At 44.1% G+C, this 19,173-nt stretch overlaps 1 protein-coding gene across 1 annotated transcript in view; it reads left to right on the top strand.

Moving 5' to 3' along the window:
* Positions 1-19,173, top strand: part of LOC145414034 (G-protein coupled receptor GRL101-like) — a 208,725-nt gene that overhangs the window by 103,265 nt on the left and 86,287 nt on the right. The window contains exons 10-12 of the mRNA XM_080283600.1: positions 10,387-10,503; positions 13,235-13,239; positions 13,403-13,490. Of these exons, the coding sequence (XP_080139726.1) occupies positions 10,387-10,503; positions 13,235-13,239; positions 13,403-13,490 (210 nt within the window). The remainder of the gene's footprint in view (positions 1-10,386; positions 10,504-13,234; positions 13,240-13,402; positions 13,491-19,173) is intronic.

Genomic DNA, 19,173 nt, shown 5'->3' with positions numbered 1-19,173 from the left:
CCACTTGACACGTAAATAAATAATAATAATAATAAGAAGAAGAAGAACTGTCTCGGTGGACGTTTTGGCCAAGAATTAATTGATTTGTACAGTATTCCATGTAAAACCAATCTATTTTATACAGTATTTATGGCACAATTCATAATCATTCCACTCGTCACGTTGATCCAGCACCTAATTAGAATAAAATACCCTCCAGTCATTCCACCGTAGTGCCTGTCCGCGTCCACACTCACCAGGTGCCTACAGGTGTCTACACCCCTCCCCCCTCGATCCCTCTTACCTGTCTGTCATTCCACCTGCCACGGCGTAGCTTCCACCCCCTCCATTTGCGTGTCACCCCAAAGGACTGTTTCCATTTGCTCCTGTGCGTATGGTAATCTTATTTTTCACTGTAGATATATATAGACAGACAGAGAGAGAGAGAGAGAGAGAAATAAAGCGATAAAAATGTGTGTGTGTGTGTGTGTGTGTGTGTGTGTGTGTGTGTGTGTGTGTGTGTGTGTGTGTGTGTGTGTGTGTGTGTGTGTGTGTGTGTACTACATTTTAATATGACCCATTCACACACACTGTATGTCTACTATTACCCTTCCCTGCCCCGGAGGGTCTCGGGGACTGGTATTGGTTTCACTCGGTTTGTCTGTTTGTCTGTCTCTCTGTTAACAACTTTGAGAAAACTACTGGTGCGATTTTAACTAAAATTACAGGGATGATGGACTATGACCTTCTGATCACCATATTAAGTTTTCGGCCAAACTTGGCCAAGGACCTGGCTGTAGGTCCAAAAAATGTTATATATATATATATATATATATATATATATATATATATATATATATATATATATATATATATATATATATAATATATATATATATATATATATATATATATATATATATATATATATATATATATATATATATATATATATATATTCGCCATAACTCCTTTCGAATTCATCATATTGACGTGAAAGCAAAACCTAAGGGTGGATCTTTCAAATCTGCATCCTATAACATGCCTCATTACATCAGGGGGGTCACCCCACGGTTAGCTGTACGGGGGTTGGGCCTAGAATTTCAAATGGGCATAAAATCGTCAATTTTCACCCGATTTACTCGAAATTTTATGTAACATCTTTGACCACATATCCCGTTGTGTTCATAGGTCAGCACTAAAATTACCGGGAACGGGTTTGCAATGCCTTGGCAACGCTTCATGTTTTATTTTTGTCTATCTCCATACGATTCTGTTCAGGTGCATGGAATATACCTGAGTCTAACCGGAATATAGCCTGCCTGACACCGATGTAACCTGGCTGTCACGCTGGCTGGTTATACAAACGTCCCTCAGCTCCCTCCCTCGTTCCCGGAAAAGGAATGGTGAACTGCAGAAAAAAAAAAAGGCCAGTTTCATCCTGCAGTCCACTGGGTTGACGTCCAGATGAGCCAGATCCACTGCAACATCATCGTTATCATCATCATCATCATTTTCATCATCATTTTCATCATCGTCATCATCACACTACGCCCACTAATGCACGAAGAGAGAGAGAGAGAGAGATCCAGAAAATGAACGCCAGTCGGAGAATTATCATGAGAAATTCCCTTAAAGTGGGTCAGACATCCATTCACTGATCTTTCACACTTCAAAACTTCTGCCTCGCCTCACATGTCAAACGATTCACACCAAAATGTTCCCCACAGTGCGTTTTGGACAGACACCATTCCCTTGACGGCAGAGGTAAAAAGAAAAGGGATGCGGATTTCGTCATACGCCTCTCCAAAGTTACTTCATCCGTCTGTTTCAATTCTTCGTCAGTCATTTTGCTTCCTTAGCCTATTAATTTTGCTTACTCAGATATTTACGTCCATCCACATTCTGTCTGGCCTTCCATTCTCCTTCCTGTCCCCAAACTCAATCCCAAACTCTATTTCACCACCTAACTCACACTGCTTCTCCCTTTGTAATCATATCAGGTACCCACAGCCAATTTCACTCTTCCTTAAGCACTTCCACTGCCTCCTTTCTTTTATATTCTCCTTTGACACATTAACTTTCCACTCAGACACAAGAACCAATCAAGTTCATACGTTCCAGAGCAGGCACGAAAGCGAGATCCGGGTTTTCGGAATAGTTACTACGTTTTTACTCTAACTTGGCCTAGATTTTCGCCCTTTTGCAGCTTATTTCACGAAGCTCAGTGGCAGAATAAGACAATACTGTGCTCTAGATCCTTTCCATGGCACCTCTTCGTGACTAGCATGATATTCTGACCTTGATGTACTGATATACCTCTGCATATAATGTGGAGAGAGCTAGTTTAGGCTAAGTTAGACAACAAAGGTAGTTAGTTGTTTAGATAAGGAGATTCACGGGCCACACCACCCACTCGCTTTAAGTTACCATCGCGTCACGAAGGGAATACCTGGGTAATGTTCTTTTACCCCCTGCCCCAAGGTGTCCAGCTATCCCCATAAAGAAAAAAGTAAGAATATGTGTAAAGAATTGTGTCAGTAGAAATATCAGTCTGATGCATGCGAGTAACACAAAAAGGTATAATATTCTGTTTATATATTTCTTATAATGTATAGTGCTACGGTATACTCACATGATTATACAGTGGCAGAGAATCATCCAGAGAGGTGAATAATCGTGGTATATAATCTTTCCCCTTACCCAGCAGGCCTTTCACAGGAGCTGGGTTACAACTCGCCTCCGTTACGCCTCCCTCAGTACACCCGTAAAAGCTTGTAATCTGATAGAACTTTTACAGAAGCTTCAGGACAGGATTTCAGTGGCGCTCCGGGGTGACAGCCACTCTGAATCGTATTACATCTTCCAGCATTCTCCTGTAACTCACTCTGAACTGAATGAAATCGTCTGAAATACTAGAGTTATGCTGGCCATGAAGGAGTTGATTTAAGGATTAGTGTGCAAGGAATATATATGCCTGATATTTAATTAGGCTTCGTCACTGAAATTCTAAGGTGGTTCTGAGGATGCCCTTATATCCTACCCATTGCCTCATATCCACCTCATATCCACACCATAGCCTCATATCCACCTCATACCCACCACCATAGCCTCATGTCCACCTCATATCCACCACCATAGCCTCATGTCCACCTCATATCCACCACCATAGCCTCATATCCCCCTCATATCCACACCATAGCCTCACCTCATATCATCCACCTTAGCCTTATATCCACACCATAGCCTCATACCCATCACCACAGCCTTATATCCACCTCATATCCACCACCATAGCCTCATATCTACCTCATATCCACCACAACAGCCTCATATCCACACCATAGCCTCATACCCACCTCATATCCACCACCATAGCCTCGTATCCACCTCATATCCACAACCACAGTCTCATACCCAGGTCATCCACCACCACAGCCTCCTATGCACCTCATATCCACACCATAGCCTCATACCCACCTCATACCCACACCAGCCTCATATCCACCTCATACCCACACCAGCCTCATATCCACCTCATACCCACAACCACAGTCTCATACCCAGCTCATATCCACCACCACAGCCTCCTATACACCTCATATCCACACCATAGCATCATACCCACCTCATATCCACACCATAGTCTCACACCCACCTCATACCCACACCATAGCCTCATAGTCACCTCATACCCACTACCACAGCCTATCCACCTCATATCCACACCACAGTCTCATATCCACCTCATATAAGCACCATAGCCTCATATCCACCTCATACCCACCACCACAGCCTCTTATCCACCTCATATCCACACCACAGCCTCATATCCACCTCACATCTACCACTTTAACCTCATACCCACCTCATATCCACCACCACAGCCTCATATCCACCTCATATCCACCTCATACCCACTACCACAGCCTCTTATCCACCTCATATCCACACCATAGCCTCATATTCAGCTCATATCCACAACCACAGTCTCATACCCACCTCATATCCACACCATAGCCTCATATGCACCTCATATCCACAACCACAGTCTCCTACCCACCTCATATCCACACCATAGCATCATACCCACCTCATATCCACACCATAGCCTCATATCCACCTCATATCCACACCACAGCCTCCTACCCACCTCATATCCACACCATAGCTTCATATCCACCTCATCCCCACACAGTAGCCTCATATCCTCCTCATATCCACACCATAGCCTCATACCCACATCACAGCCTCATATCCACCTCATATCCACACCAGCCTCATATCCACCTCATACCCACACCAGCCTCATATCCACCTCATATCCACACCATGACATCAGGAAACTCGTCAGCTAATTAAAAACGCCTTGTAGCAGAGAAAATCAAATGCAAAATCTGCTCTCTTGTTGAAACAGTAAAGTATTTCAAGAGTATTACATTTTTTGCAGGGTATCAGGGTAAATAGAGATAGATGGATTGATAGATAGATGGATTGATGGATAGATAGATAGAGAGTTTGACTGGCAGATAGATTCATGGTTTCCCCAGACGGTTTTATTCAGCTCACCCTCCCTGCCACCATCCCTCACCCTCCCTGCCACCAGTCCTCACCCTCACTGCCACCAGTCCTCACCCTCCCTGCCACCACCCCTCACCCTCCCTGCCACCACCCCTCACCCTCCCTGCCACCATCCCTCATTCTCCCTGCCACCACCCCTCATTCTCCCTGCCACCATCCCTCATTCTCCTTGCCACCACCCCTCACCCTCCCTGCCACCACTCCTCACCCTCCCTGCCACCACCCCTCACCCTCACTGCCACCACCCCTCACCCTCCCTGCCACCACCCCTCACCCTCCCTGCCACCACCCCTCCCTACCACCACCCATTCCCCTACCCTACCACCACCCACTGCTCTCCCCTGCCACCACCCTGCCAATCCCCCCTTTGCTCCCCTGCATTCCCCTTCCCATCCTCCCTTCTCACCCTTTTTCTGGACTGTAGGTAGGCAAGAAAAAAACATGTGAACTTTATAATAGACTTGCAGACCTTTTTAGTAACTTTTTTTTTTTTTATCAAGGACCGACAAAGGACCAAAGACTTAAAATACATAAAAGGTCCAGGTGGGGATTTAATAACAGTGATAATATTAACGTGAATTAAAGTCGATTCGTCCAGACCTGAAAAATCTCCTTTATTTTGTGGTCACGAACGAAAAGAAAAAGAAGTGCGTTCAAGATGTGCACAGAAATTATTGATCTTTTCGCTAGGAGGATTTATTGACATTATTCATGACCTTTACTAGGAGGATTTATTTGATTCATTCTCTTCACTAGGAGGATTTATTGACATTATTCATTCTCTTCACAAGGAGGATTTATTGACTTTATTCATTCCCTTCACTAGGAGGATTTATTGACATTATTCATTCTCTTCACAAGGAGGATTTATTGACTTTATTCATTCCCTTCACTAGGAGAATTTATTGACTTTATTCATTCCCTTCACTAGGAGGATTTATTAACATTATTCATTCTCTGCACAGGGAGGATTTATTTACTTGTTCATTCCCTTCACTAGCAGGATTTATTTACGTATTCATTCTCCTCACAAGGAGGATTTATTTATTTTATTCATTCTTTTCACTAGGAGGATTTATTGACATTATTCATTCCTTTCACTAGAAGGATTTATTTGCATTATTCATTGTCTTCACTAGGAGGATTTATTTTATTCATGGTCTTTGATAGGAGGATTTATTTACTTTATTCATTCCCTTCACAGGTGGTTTTACCTAGGTAAAGGAAGGCTTCTTGAACTGGATGGGATAAAACACGGCTTTAGTAATCCCTTTCACTAATCCAAATCATTCAGAAGTTAATGTTAATCTGTTGCTACTCCGGCAGAAGCTATCACACACCAACAGATTTGCGAATTTTATGAATCAGATGAAACGTGTATGCGATTATTATATGCCAGGTTGAATGCTAAAGTACATACAGCCAGAGGAAGAGTGTACACATTCTAAATAAACCACTATTGCCACAGACACGCAAAGATTCTGCTTATATGCAAAAATTTATGAATTAAAACGAATACTCAGAGATCAGCACCTACATATGAAACAAAATAAGCACTCAGAGATCCTCACCTACGTCCTTCACTAGCTCTAAGGCCCAAATATCTGCCCTTTACCCTGTGTCCTAGACCTTCCACAACTGTCATAGAAGGATTTAAGTAACGCAAAAGAGGACAGTAAAGTGTGAGGAACAGAATAAGTCACTTAGGAATAGGTGTTAGTGAGCGTCCTCACTTCATCACGGTGTTATCATAAGAATTCAAGTAACAGACGAGAACAGTCAGGTGTATGGAACAGAATGAGTCGCTTAGGAATAGGTGTTAGGGAGCGTCCGTAGCCGAACAGAATTCGTGCCTTAAGTCGTTTCGGCCACCTACAGACGATTTTATTTGACTGCAGAGATCTTAGGTACTGCCAGGGATTAGGAACAGACGTCTTTAACCCGTTCACGGCCAGGGTTCTCTCCTAAGCTGAAGGTAATAGTCTGGAGGAAAATCATCTAAAGGAAATAGTCTCTTTGAAATCGTCTGAGGGAAATAGTCTTGGGGAAATCGTCTGGAGGAGAAATCTTATGAAGGAAATCGTCTGGGGGAAATCGCCGAAAGGAAATTGTCTCAAGGAAAATCATCTGAGGGAAATCGTCTAAAGGAAATAGTGTGGAGGAAATCTTATCACGGGAAATCGTCTGGAGGAAATCGTCTCAAGGAAATCGTCTGAAGTTAGAATAAAATACAAAGCACGTCCTCAGGTTGAAGGGGTTAGATTCGTCAGTGCTGTGACGTCCTGTATTTTCCTGCTCCCCCAGACGATTTTCCTCAGTTTCTAATTTTCCTCCATCTCTCCTCCTTCTCCTCCATCTCTCATCCTTATCCTCCATCCCTCCTCCCTCAGTATCTCCATTTCTCATCCTTATCCTTCATCCTTCCTCCCTCAGTATCTCCATTTCTCATCCTTATCCTCCATCCTTCCTCCTTCAGTATCTCCATTTCTCATCCTTATCCTCCATCCTTCCTCCTTCAGTACCTCCATTTCTCATCCTTATCCTCCATCCTTCTTCCCTCAGTACCTCCATCTCTCATCCTTTTCCTCCATCCCTCCTCATCCTGTTTCCATATCTCCTCCATGCCGTCTGTCTGCTCCATCACTACAGCCACATACCTCTTTCTCAACTATCATCCAGGGTCATAATAATTAGCTAACAACTCATTAATAACTACCCCCTAATTGCCCTTTCCAACTGTGATTATTAGACGTTATTTTTAGCCATAACTTGTGCAAATTACTCTCTTCATGGCTTCAGGCTAAAGTTAATTACACGTTGATAAGGTAATTAATGTAATATATCTCTGGGCGTGTGTGTGTGCGTGTGTGTGCGTGCGTGCGTGTGTGTGTGTGTGTGTGTGTGTGTGTGTGTGTGTGTGTGTGTGTGTGTGTGTGTGTGTGTGTGTGTGTGTCTGTGTTTGTGTGTGAAGTATAACGCAATTTTTTTTTAACGATTTAGACCAGACTTGGTGGTAAGGTGGAGGGTAAGCAAAGGATGAAATGATTTGCGGAAAACTAGGTCAGAGGTCAAGGTCACAAAGGAAGGTCAATGCAATTTTTGATCCACATTAATAAATCGCTAAGGAAAAGGTGTTAGGGAGCCTCCTTACCCTACGAGAAGACTAACCCTGATCATACCGAAGAGACCCGTATTCACATCGGTTGAGGAAGCTCCGTAACACCTTTTCCTAAGCGATTTATTTTGTTTATTACACCTTCTATGTTATATAAATCCTTCCAACATCTCCATATTCTATATAAATCACGTACAAAATGATATCCAACAGACGTATCCGGAAATGAATCGCCAAGGAAGAGGTGTTAGGGAGCTTCCATACCCGACCCATTTTGTCACATCTGTTCCACGCACCTGCTCACCTTCCCCGACACCACACACCTCCCGTCACCTTCCCTAGGCCTTTACTCTGCTGCTACGTCCACCTCCATCCACATTATTTCTCATTTTCGCTGGACATTTATGCTTTCCCATGGCCATACACTTTCATATTAAGACTATATTAATTTTCTTTAGAGCACAGTAATTTTCCACACCGTGTCACTGTCTCACTTTCCCCATCCTTTCACAAGACTCCTACCCAACCTCTCTCATTCTCCCTGGCAGTCTGACCCTCCCTCAACCCTTCCCTCCCTCCCTTACCCCCCCTCATCTTCCCCTCAGCCATTTTTTCTCAGCGCCCTCATTCGTTCCCGCCTCCATCCCGTCATTGATCTTTGCAGCCTGTCTTGTCTCGTGTGTGCAAAAAGATAATCCTGTTGACCGAGGCGTTTTATTGATTTCTTAGGCTCACACCGACTCTCTTTCTTTCATCCGCTTATACAGACTCACCTTTCTTTCCCTCACTCACACCGACTCTCTCATAATCACACCCACTGCTTCACTCTCTTCCTCTGCGCCTCATCTTCTGTTTTATTCACACCCACACACCATCATTCTGTTTTGTGCCCCACTCCCACACCGTCTGACTCTCACTGCCTAACTTTTTAACTTTTTCTCGCACTCACACCGCCACACACACCCACACCCACTTAAAGCACTCTTTCACACACACACACACACACACACACACACACACACACACACACACACACACACACACACACACACACACACACACACACACACACACACACACACACACACACACACACACACACACACACACACACACACACACACCATCACTTGTACCTCGCGGCATTTTTATTCGCTTTCTCTCCCTTCTCAGTCTGTTTTCGTCTCTCCTTCCTCCTCCTCCTCCTCCTCCTCCTCCTCTTTCACATTACTTAATCTCACACAGCCATTTCTTATTTTACCTTTCCACTTGTATTCATTTGTGTTCCATTATCCAGTATTTCTCTCCCTGTTTACTCATCTCTCACTGCTGCATCTTTTTCAGTGTCCTGTCTTTCCCTTTTTATATTTCCTTTTTTGATAAGTATTCCTCTTTCTTTTCTGTTACATTTTCTCTTTCTGTGTACCCACCACTCACTGCCACATCTCTCTCGTCCTCTCACCTTTCCCTTATTTCTTTGCTTTCCCCTCACTGTCGCTGGTAACATAATGTATGCATTACACTCCTTCACTCGCCACTTTTCTCCGACACTCCCTTTGCGTCCCACTTCTCACCATCTTTTTCCCTCCCTGCCACTACCTCTCACCGTCATTCGTGTCACAACATGTAGAAAAGTATGAGACAGAAGGAGAACTGAGTATGGTATTTCTTCATATTTTTTCCATTAGACATAAAACTCTACATAAATCAAGAAGTTTTAGCATAGTTATTTCTTCCGTCCAATGTACCCAATAGTGAGGTCAGCGATGGAGACCCTTCCTCTAAATTCAATCCTATATTCGGGCTTTCAGTGTAGATCTATAGCGTAACTAGTTTACTCCAGCAAAGAGCCTCGCATTGGGCCAACCGACCTCACAATATCTCCACTATGAATCCAGGGGTAGATACAGTGAGTGGGGATAGTGTAGAGAGTGAGGATGATGTGGACAGTGAGAGGGGATGGCAAGGAGGATGAAAGATAAGCATATTCAGTAACCAAAGTTTTTACCTTCCCCTAGGAGTCCAAGTTACAAAGAACCCATAACCAAACAGACCCACTACAGTTAATACAGTGAGGGAGCAAAGGAGGGTTGGGGACTGCAGTTTGTCATACACCTCAGCCTTCGGTACCTATGGCATGAACTTACTCCAGACATTTGAGAGAGAGATCTGTGACAATTTAGTGTACGCTGTCTAACCCTAACTTCTTATCATTTAATCCTACCCCTGACAGGAGGAATGTCATTGCCAGGATTTAGCACCGAATGCAAGCTTGTTATCCTTTGTTGATTCAGGAGTTCGAAGCTTTGATAAGTTGGGTTGCAGGATGTCACTGTTTCACCTGGGAAAAAAAAAAAAAGTTTCGAACTATCAACACAAGGTATGTGGTCGTCATGAATCTTGGGCAACAGCTTTCTTTCAACCCGGGATGAGGATAGAGGATAAGCGGGAATTATAACTCACAAAATTACTTCCTTTCATCACCTTTAACCACCCACCTCATCCACCCTTCACTCTTACAGCCACTTGCTCTCTCTCTCTCTCTCTCTCTCTCTCTCTCTCTCTCTCTCTCTCTCTCTCTCTCTCTCTCTCTCTCCTATCCCTAACCTTTCTCATGTGCCCTTGCGTCCACCTCCCCTCACCCTCCCTGCCACACCCTTTCACCCTCCCTGCCCCCACCCTTTCTCACCTGCCCCTTCCCTGTGCCACAGCGGTGTTGACGTGCGGTGCTGGTGAGTGGCGGTGCGGCAGCGGTCAGTGTGTACCGCAGGAGGCTCGCTGTGACCGCACCTTCGACTGCCACGACAAGACCGATGAGCTTGGATGTGGTGAGACGCAACACTATCTTATGTTGTGTTGCATCTAGTTACTTAAGTGTTGTTAGTTACCTGTGTGTTATTTCTTGTCACCTGTGTTCTGTTCCAAGTTGCATGCATGTTCTGTTCCTTGTTGCATGCGTGTTCTGTTCCTTGTTGCATGCGTGTTCTGTTCCAAGTTGCATGCGTGTTCTGTTCCTAGTTGCATGCGTGTTCTCTTCCTAGTTGCAAGCGTGTTCTAATGACGTTGTGCTGCCTGTTTTCTTACTTTAATTTCGTGTTCATCCGTGTTCCCAGTTTGAAGACGTGGAGACTTTTTATTCGCAGTTACTTAAGTCTGCTGTGAAAAAAAAAAAACGTCATTCGCGTGTCCCTTGTTGTCTTAGAAGCAAGTTTATAGCCCATCCTTCCTCCAAACAACCAAGCAAGCAAACAAAACATCTAGGAAACTAAGGAAGAAAGCTACATCTCTTAGGCATTCTTAGATAATTACTAGATCCCTTTGATGGAGTAGCACAATACATTTAGAGGTAAGCAAAGTATATAAGATGCTTAATTTTTTAGTGTGGGAGCTTCTCGGAGCGGCCCTGTCCTTGAGTCACTTCCTAAGGATTTTCGACGCGAGGTGTTTCATTTCCATAGACTTTAGTGAAGCTTTTTATTTCAACCCCTTCACTACGAGAACACTATCACGCAATAACACCTTGGGGTTCTGATTCTTTCTATACCTAACCCATTCTCTCTCTCTCTCTCTCTCTCTCTCTCTCTCTCTCTCTCTCTCTCTCTCTCTCTCTCTCTCTCTCGGATAATGGTCATATTTTTAATACTGGATCGAATCAGCTAAAATCTATAATGTTTTTTTTTGCATATAATAACACACTGCAAATAATGACAGAATTATATATCAGTTTGTAATTATGAAAGGGGTATTATTATTATTATTATTATTATTATTATTATTATTATTATTATTATTATTTTTGACGAATGAAGAAGTGAAGGAACGTTGTGGGGTAGATGTGGATGTGGTTGAAAAGATTAGGAGAAATACACTGAGGTGGTTTGGACATGTGGAGAGAATGGAGAATGAAAGACTGACTAAGAGGGTGTATGTAGGTGAGGTGGAGGGAGGGAGAGGGAGAGGTAGACCGAGGATGAGGTGGAGGGATGGAGTTGAGAGGTATATGAGGGAGGGGGGGGTGAGTTGGGGGGAGGGGAGTCAAATGGTGGGTGACAGAGTGACTTGGAGGCGTTTTGTCTGCGGCCACCCTTTGCGGGATTAGGGCGTCGGGCTATAGATAGATAGATAGATTTTTCAAACTTAAAGAATGTATTTTTAACACCTCCAATAAACGATCTGAAAATAAAAATGTGGCAGCCTTTTTATTACTGCAAATATATGAAGGAAGTTTTTACAGTAGACTTAAGAAGATTTGAGCTGAGGTCTTACGTGTACCAAAGGACAGACTTAAGAAGATCTCGAGGAAAAGAGACTTAACAGAGATGTCGCAAAATATCAAGACGCTGCGTAAGCCTCCACCAGGTGACCAAGGCTTAACTGCACGGTTAGGGAATTAAAAATTATTCTATAGTGGTAGTAGTAATAGTAGAAGTAGTAGTAGTAGTAGTAATAGTAGTAGTACCACCACCACCACCATTATCATCATCATCATCATCATATTTTTAAAAGCTGTTATTGTTATTTATAATTCTCCTATTTTCCCTTGTCGATTTCGCTTCTTTCGTCATTGTTTTTCGTTATTTTACATTGTTCGCTTACTGTCCTTTTATACCTCCCGCTGCACGCATGAGTCTTTGTACTGGTTCTGTTCCTGTTTCCCTCCCTTCCCCTGTTTCCGGACCTTCTGTTACCTGCCTGTTGCCTCCCTCCGTTACCTCCCTCCCTCAACCTCTGATCTGTTTTCTTACCCAGCCTCACTCGTATGATACTTTTTATATGACCCTCTGTTACTGTCCCCTTGTACCCTTGTATTCTTCTGTTGCTCCGTTACTTTTCGGTTACCTTCCTCCTGTTATCTCCCCCCGTATTTTTCCCTTGACCTTGTGACCTCATGCTCTGACCACCGTGACCTGCCGTGGCCGTGTTTGACCCTGCTGGTGTGGTGATGTGGTGGTGGTGGTAGTGGGCAGTTGTGCAGTGGAGGTCAGTGTCTCCGGGTTAGATGTTACCTTGTTCCTTCATATTTTGTCTCTGTGACCCCTTGACCCCTGCCGTGACCCTAGATGCCATCCCCTCCTGCAGGTGGTACAGGTAGTGCAGGTGTGGTGTGGTTTGGTGTGGTGTGGTTTTGATGAGTGGCAGTGTGGTGGTGGTACATACTTCTGTTAGTCTTTTATTTTGCTTCCTAACTCTGTGACGCAGCCCTGAGGGGATATTCTCCCGCATTGGTCTGATCAGCTAGTCAGGTCAGGTGCGGGTAAGGGGATGGGTCTGTTATGATGTGGCAGGGGTAAACCAGTTCTGCTGTCGGGCCCTGCTGCGGATGTCACTGATTGCATTGCGCAGTTGACCCTTGTGCGGTGTGATGCGGTGAGGATCTGTCCGTTCTCCCCTTTGGGGCTAAGATGCGAATGAATGTGTTTGAATGGATGAGTAAATGGAGAGTGAGTCGTCCTGTCTCGGCTACCTCCCTTTCCTTGGGGGAAGCAGCCTAGGTATATAGATAGATAGATAGAACTCTGTGACCTCCTCCTCCTGTGACACGGTGTGGTGCCTTTACAGGTGGCGTTGGTGTGGTGGAGTGTGGTGGTGGTGGGCGTCGGTGTGGTGGTGGTCAGTGTTATCTTGTTGCCTTTGACTTTGTTAGATCCCCCTGTGACCTTCCATGACCCCGTGTTTCTTCCCTCTCCCGCAGGTGGCGCTGGTGTGGTGGAGTGTGGTGGTGGTGAGCGTCGGTGTGGTGGTGGGCAGTGCATCCCCATCAGTCTGTGGTGTAACTGGATCACCGACTGTCCCGACGCATCAGACGAGAGACACTGCCGTAAGTACCTCCCTCAGGACTCACTCACGCTCTGCTGTCTGTTGGAAGTAGTTTTTTCGCCAGTGTAGCTCGTGATGGTGAAGCAGACAGGATTTGTTGCCTTGGAGAGTTTTGGGAATATTGTACAGGTTTTATTGATATGTAAATTTATGAAGGTAATATGATATAATGAGTAGCTATGTTTATGTTATTTGTTTATGTCCCACTAACTCACACAGCTGTAATGAAGGGCTAACTGCGCTCTCTCCTCTTGGCCTTCAGTTTCCCCTCACTCCATCTTGCACTCACCTTCCTTACTAAACTATAAAAAGAGATTACCACTAGATGTTAGGAAATTAGGATAGTTATATTGAAACTAGAATATTACCTAGAACATCAGCACTAGTAATATGATGCCGGTCACGAGAAAAATATTGCGAGAAAAATGTACAACCATGTTTATTTTCTTTACGTCTCTTTTGATGTTTATTTATTTCCTTCATCGACATTCCATCGGTAACCTTCCTGAGGATTATTAACCCATTCACACCAAGGCCGCAATTTCAAAACGTGTTCTGTCCTCATAATTTTAACATTAGTAGGCTTTTCACACTGGAGTTATGAGGTACAGATTTCATTAAGCCGATCAACACAAGGTCGTCCCTAACCCGAATATACAGTAATGGAAAGAGAGAGAGAGAGAGAGAGAGAGAGAGAGAGAGGAAGGGGGCCAGACAGGCCATGTATAGGTAGGGTGGGTTGTGTGGCAAAGGATTTATATACAGCGACGCAGCCACGGGGGGCCTGGGGGAACCGAGCCCCCAAGTTAGAGTGTGCCCTGACCTCAATGCTTAAGAATGTGACAGTTTCAATTTCTGTTGTGCTAGACACGTTAAGAGGATATAGCGCTGTTAGCACACTGGATATAGACATTGAATTTAGCACATTGGATTTAGCACACTGGAATCAGCACGAATTTAGCACATTGAATTTGTCTTATTGGATTTAGCACATTTAATTAAAGCATTGAATTTAGCACACTGCATTTAGCACATTGGATTTAGCACACTGCATTTAGCACATTGGATTTAGCACACTGGAATCAGCACGAATTTAGCACAATGAATTTGTCTTATTGGATTTAGCACATTAGATTAACGCATTGAATTTAGCACATTGGATTTAGCACACTGCATTTAGCACATTGGATTTAGCACACTGCATTTAGCACACTAGATTTAGCACATTGGATTTTACTTGAAAGTGAGCACGTACCCAGTGGCCCTAGTGAGCCACACACAATCGAACCTGGCTCCATCCTGGCACCTGACCCTCTCCCAGATTTGAGACCTGACTACGCCACTGGTAATATATAGCGTTTTACGGCTGCCTCTATAGTAAGTCAGGTCACACCGCCTCACAGGACAGATGGCGAATCCATGGGGAGGTATGTGTCTCCGTCTGACGTGTGTGTGTGTGTGTGTGTGTGAGAGAGAGAGAGAGAGAGAGAGAGAGAGAGAGCGAGAGAGAGGGGGGGAGGGAGAGAGAGAGAGTACACCCCGATCACGTCACTTCACATGGCAGGTGGTGAGCCCTCTGGGAGACATGTTTTTCTGTGTCAGAGAGAGAGAGAGAGAGAAAGACAGACAGACAGAGAGAGAGAGAGAGAGAGAGACAGAGAGAGAGATGGGGGCGAGGGTGGAGTGAGAGTGAGCAGGATTATGAGTGAGAGTGTAAGTGTGATAGAGAGTGTGGGTGTGAGAGCTGAGGTGTGAGTGGTGAAGTGATACCTCATTAAACTAGTGAGGTCATAATCTGTGACCTTCATTCTTGACTTTTTTTTTTAGTGTAGTATCAGATCCCAATTTCAAAATTCGTTGGTATAGAGAGACCATATGAAAAAATATATATAAATGCTCTTAGTTCAGCTGATCCATTTCTCTATTTTTTTTTTTTTTTCCGATTCGACGGCAGCAGCATCCAAAATCATAACCATTATTTTCTTTATCTCGTTTTTGCATTTTCTTCCGACCTATAATGTTAAGAGGGACGGGAGGGAAGGGGAGAAAAATACAATTGTAATTTTGCTGGGAGTCTCATGAAAATTTTGGCAATATTTAGAGTGATCTTTCAAAAATTGTATAGTTGTATGTGTGAAGGGGGGGTTTCCAGGTACCCCCCTCAAAAAGAAAAAGGAAAAAGATTGAAAAGAAAACTCCTGGATGCTTCACTGGAACTAATTAAAAGACAGGTAGACAGGTAAGTTTATATATAGAAGGAGAAAGACACGTGCGACCTGCGGCAAAGTGCGTTACCTGCCAAAGTGCGTTGCCTGCCAAAGTGCGTTACCTTTCAAAGTGAGTTACATGACGGAGTGCGATACCTGCCAAAGTGCGTTACCTGCCAAAGTGCGTTACCTGCCAAAATGTGTTACCTGGCAAAGTGTGTTACCTGCCAAAGTGCATTACCTGCCAAAGCATGTTACCTGCCAAAGTGTGTTACCTGTGAAAATGCATTACCTGACAGTGCGTTACCTGCCAAAGTGCGTCACCTGGCAAAGTGCGTCACCTGCCGTAGTCCCGGCGGGAAGTGGTGGGAGGTCGGGCGGGCTGTCAATTGTACCCTGGACGTCGCTTCTTCTCGTGTCACGTCGCCAGCGGGATCAAAGACCTGACATCTGCATCTCCCGCCTCGAGTAAATGAAGGAAATTTGGGTTCATATCACAGGGTTTAACCATTTCCATCAGTGAACCTCTTTGAAGTGCTTGTGAGGGTACTTTTGGGTTCATATCACAAGGTTTAATCATTTCCATCAGTGAACCTCTTTGAAGTGCTTGTGAGGGTACTTGTGGCACGTATTGGTCTTGGGTCCGTATTCTCTTGAGTTAATGAACCTCCTTAACTCCTTTTCCTCACCGATTTATTTTTGGATGTGGCTGGAGGGAGGCAGAATGGGAGGGGGGAGGCCGAAGAAGAGATGGAGGGATGGAGTGGAGAGGTATATGTGAGAGGGGGGGTATGAGCTGGGGGAAGGGCAGTGAACTGGCGGTGGGCAGGGCGACATGGAGACGACTTGTTTGTGGCCATCCCTTACGGGATTGAAGCGTCTGGCAATAGATAGATAGATAGACGTTACTTATGCAGAATATGGTGATAATAGAATGATTTAAGTAACACAGAAGAGGAGGGCAAGGAGGTATAAGCAAAATAAATCGCTTGAGAAGAGGTGTTAGGGAGCTTCTTTAACCGACGAGAATACGCCGGTTAAGGTAGCGCCATAGCACCTTTTCCTAAGCGATTTATTTTGCTTTTTACACCTTACTCTCCTATTCTATATTATATAAATCCTTCAAAGGTCACAATATTCCGCATAACGTAAAAAAGATATTAACCAGCATCATCCAAAATAAATCGCTAAGGAAGAGGTGTTAGGGGTGGGATATTCGAACGTATTTACGATCGCACCCAGGTCGTAACTTGGAAGACCTAGAGACACGTGGATATTACGAAGAGATGGCAATTTTCGGCAATTTTTCGGCCAAGTTAAAGTGAAAAGAGTATAGCAATTAACAGCATGAGATCAGCAGTTTAAAAGTTCTATTATTATTTCTACCCTTTCAGCCCAGCTACGTAATTTTTTTTTTTATTCTTTCTCCCTCAAATTCCGGAAGGATTTGCAATAGGGATAAGGTTAACTGGGAAAATTTTGGATCGTATTTAACCCCTCCCCCCCCCAGTTCGAAAAACAAGGCTTGAAAATAATGAAAAGTAACACATCATAGGGTTGGAAAGGTTAAGGATCATGCAACTGTTACGTGCACTGATCCGAAGGGTCATGCAACTGTTACGTGCACTGATTCTCCACTCGTATTAAGGGTTATGCAGCCGTTACGTGCACTGATTCTCCACTCGTATCAAAGGTCATGCAGCCGTTACGTGCAGTGATTCGAAGGGTTATGCAGCTGTTACGTGCACTGATTCTTCCTCGTTGGTGTTATATTTGCTTTACTTTGATGCACAGACATTAAAAAAAATAAAAATGCAAAATGAAATAAGGTAATATCCAGTGCAAGTTGTCCTCCTGTTAACTTATTTATCTTATTGTAAAGCTGAGGGAGAGAAGAGAGGGAGATGGAGGATGGGCGGATTGCATTTGTAATCCGGGTCAGCTTAATCCACCCAGAATCAGCTTAATCCAGTATCACTTTAATCTGTTGAAGCCTCACACCCAAGAAAGTAAATTGGATCTGTTTTTAGCAGAGAAGGATATTTAACTTTCCATGGGTACCCATCTCTCTCTCTCTCTCTCTCTCTCTCTCTCTCTCTCTCTCTCTCTCTCTTCTACTCCATACTGGGCCTTTTTGTTTTCCAGCCCCTTCTAATCCCTCCCCAGTAAAGATAACATTAAACAAACACTGTATAATTTTGAACAGTTATTCTCATTACTAACTTGGTCGTGTTCATATATTTTTCTTTATTCTAGCTAACGCCAAGCTATATTAATTAGCTGAGAGAGAGAGAGAGAGAGAGAGAGAGAGAGAGAGAAAGAATCTAGAGACAAATTTAATGTTCAGTTTCAACTAACACCACACGATATAATTCCAATGAGTCATAGGAGCCTGGGAATATTAAAGAAATTTCGGTAATTTCCCCCTACAGACTCATAATGCTATTCCCCTCTTCCATCTTCTTCACACATTCCGTTTTCTTTCCACGTTCTGAGCCGAGGTAACACTACGACAATCCTGGGTACGCTCCTACAATTCTATTGTTTGTACACTCTTCCCTCTACCTCGTTCCCTCGTACCATCGTCCCACGTTTCTCCTCCGCCCCTTAGTCATAAATCATCCCCACCATTTACTTATTTATGTGTTTATTTATTTATTGTTACACTGAATCACTCTCTCTTCCTATCATCACACTTATACCCTCAGTCCTAAGGGTTATTTTTCTCCCCTCCCTTTACAGCTGTCCTTGCTTTTATCTTTATCCTTTTCACAATTCTTCTCTTCATTCATTTCCCTTTTAAATCTTTCTGCTTCCTTCTACTCTTCTCTCCCTCTTCCTTCTACCTCCCTCGCCCTTTTTTATCACATTTGTCTTCCTCACCCTTCATGCTCTCACCTTTTCCCACTGTTCATCTCTCCTTCTCTCTAACTTTCACTAACTCTGACTTTCTTCACCTCCACTCTCTCTATTATCCATCCATCCTCTGCTTCTCTCAAGTTCCCTCTCCCTTCCTCTGTCCCCTTCCCCTTAATTCTCTCTCTCCCTCTTCCTCCCCCACCTTCTCCAATATTTTCTCTCTTCCCTTCCCCCCTTGCCTTCTTTAAAGCTGTCTGTCCTTCCTTCCTTCCTTCCCTCCTTCCTCCCTTCCTCCTTCATCTACTTCCGTGGTTCCTCCCTGTCCTTCCTTCCTTCTTCCATGTTCTCTCCTGTCTTCTCCTCCCTCTTGTCTCTTCTCCTTTTCCTTCTCACAAATTAACTCTCTTTCGTTCTCCCTCCTCCCTTTCACTCTTTCACATTCCTTCCCCCTTCTCTCTCTCTCTCTCTCTCTCTCTCTCTCTCTCTCTCTCTGTCTCTCTCTCTCTCTGTCTCTCTCTCTCTCTCTCTCTCCTTTCCCCATTTCTCTTTGTCTCCTCTCGGTCCCCCTCGCTCCCTCCTCGCACCACCACGACCTCACTTACTCTCAAAGGCACC

The sequence above is a fragment of the Coenobita brevimanus genome, chromosome 98 (genome assembly GCF_032717465.1).
Source record: "Coenobita brevimanus isolate Jiangsu-jjx chromosome 98, ASM3271746v2, whole genome shotgun sequence".
NCBI lineage: Eukaryota > Metazoa > Arthropoda > Malacostraca > Decapoda > Coenobitidae > Coenobita > Coenobita brevimanus.
The sequence above is the reverse complement of the archived record's forward strand: the minus strand, read 5'-3'. Positions and strand labels throughout refer to the sequence as shown.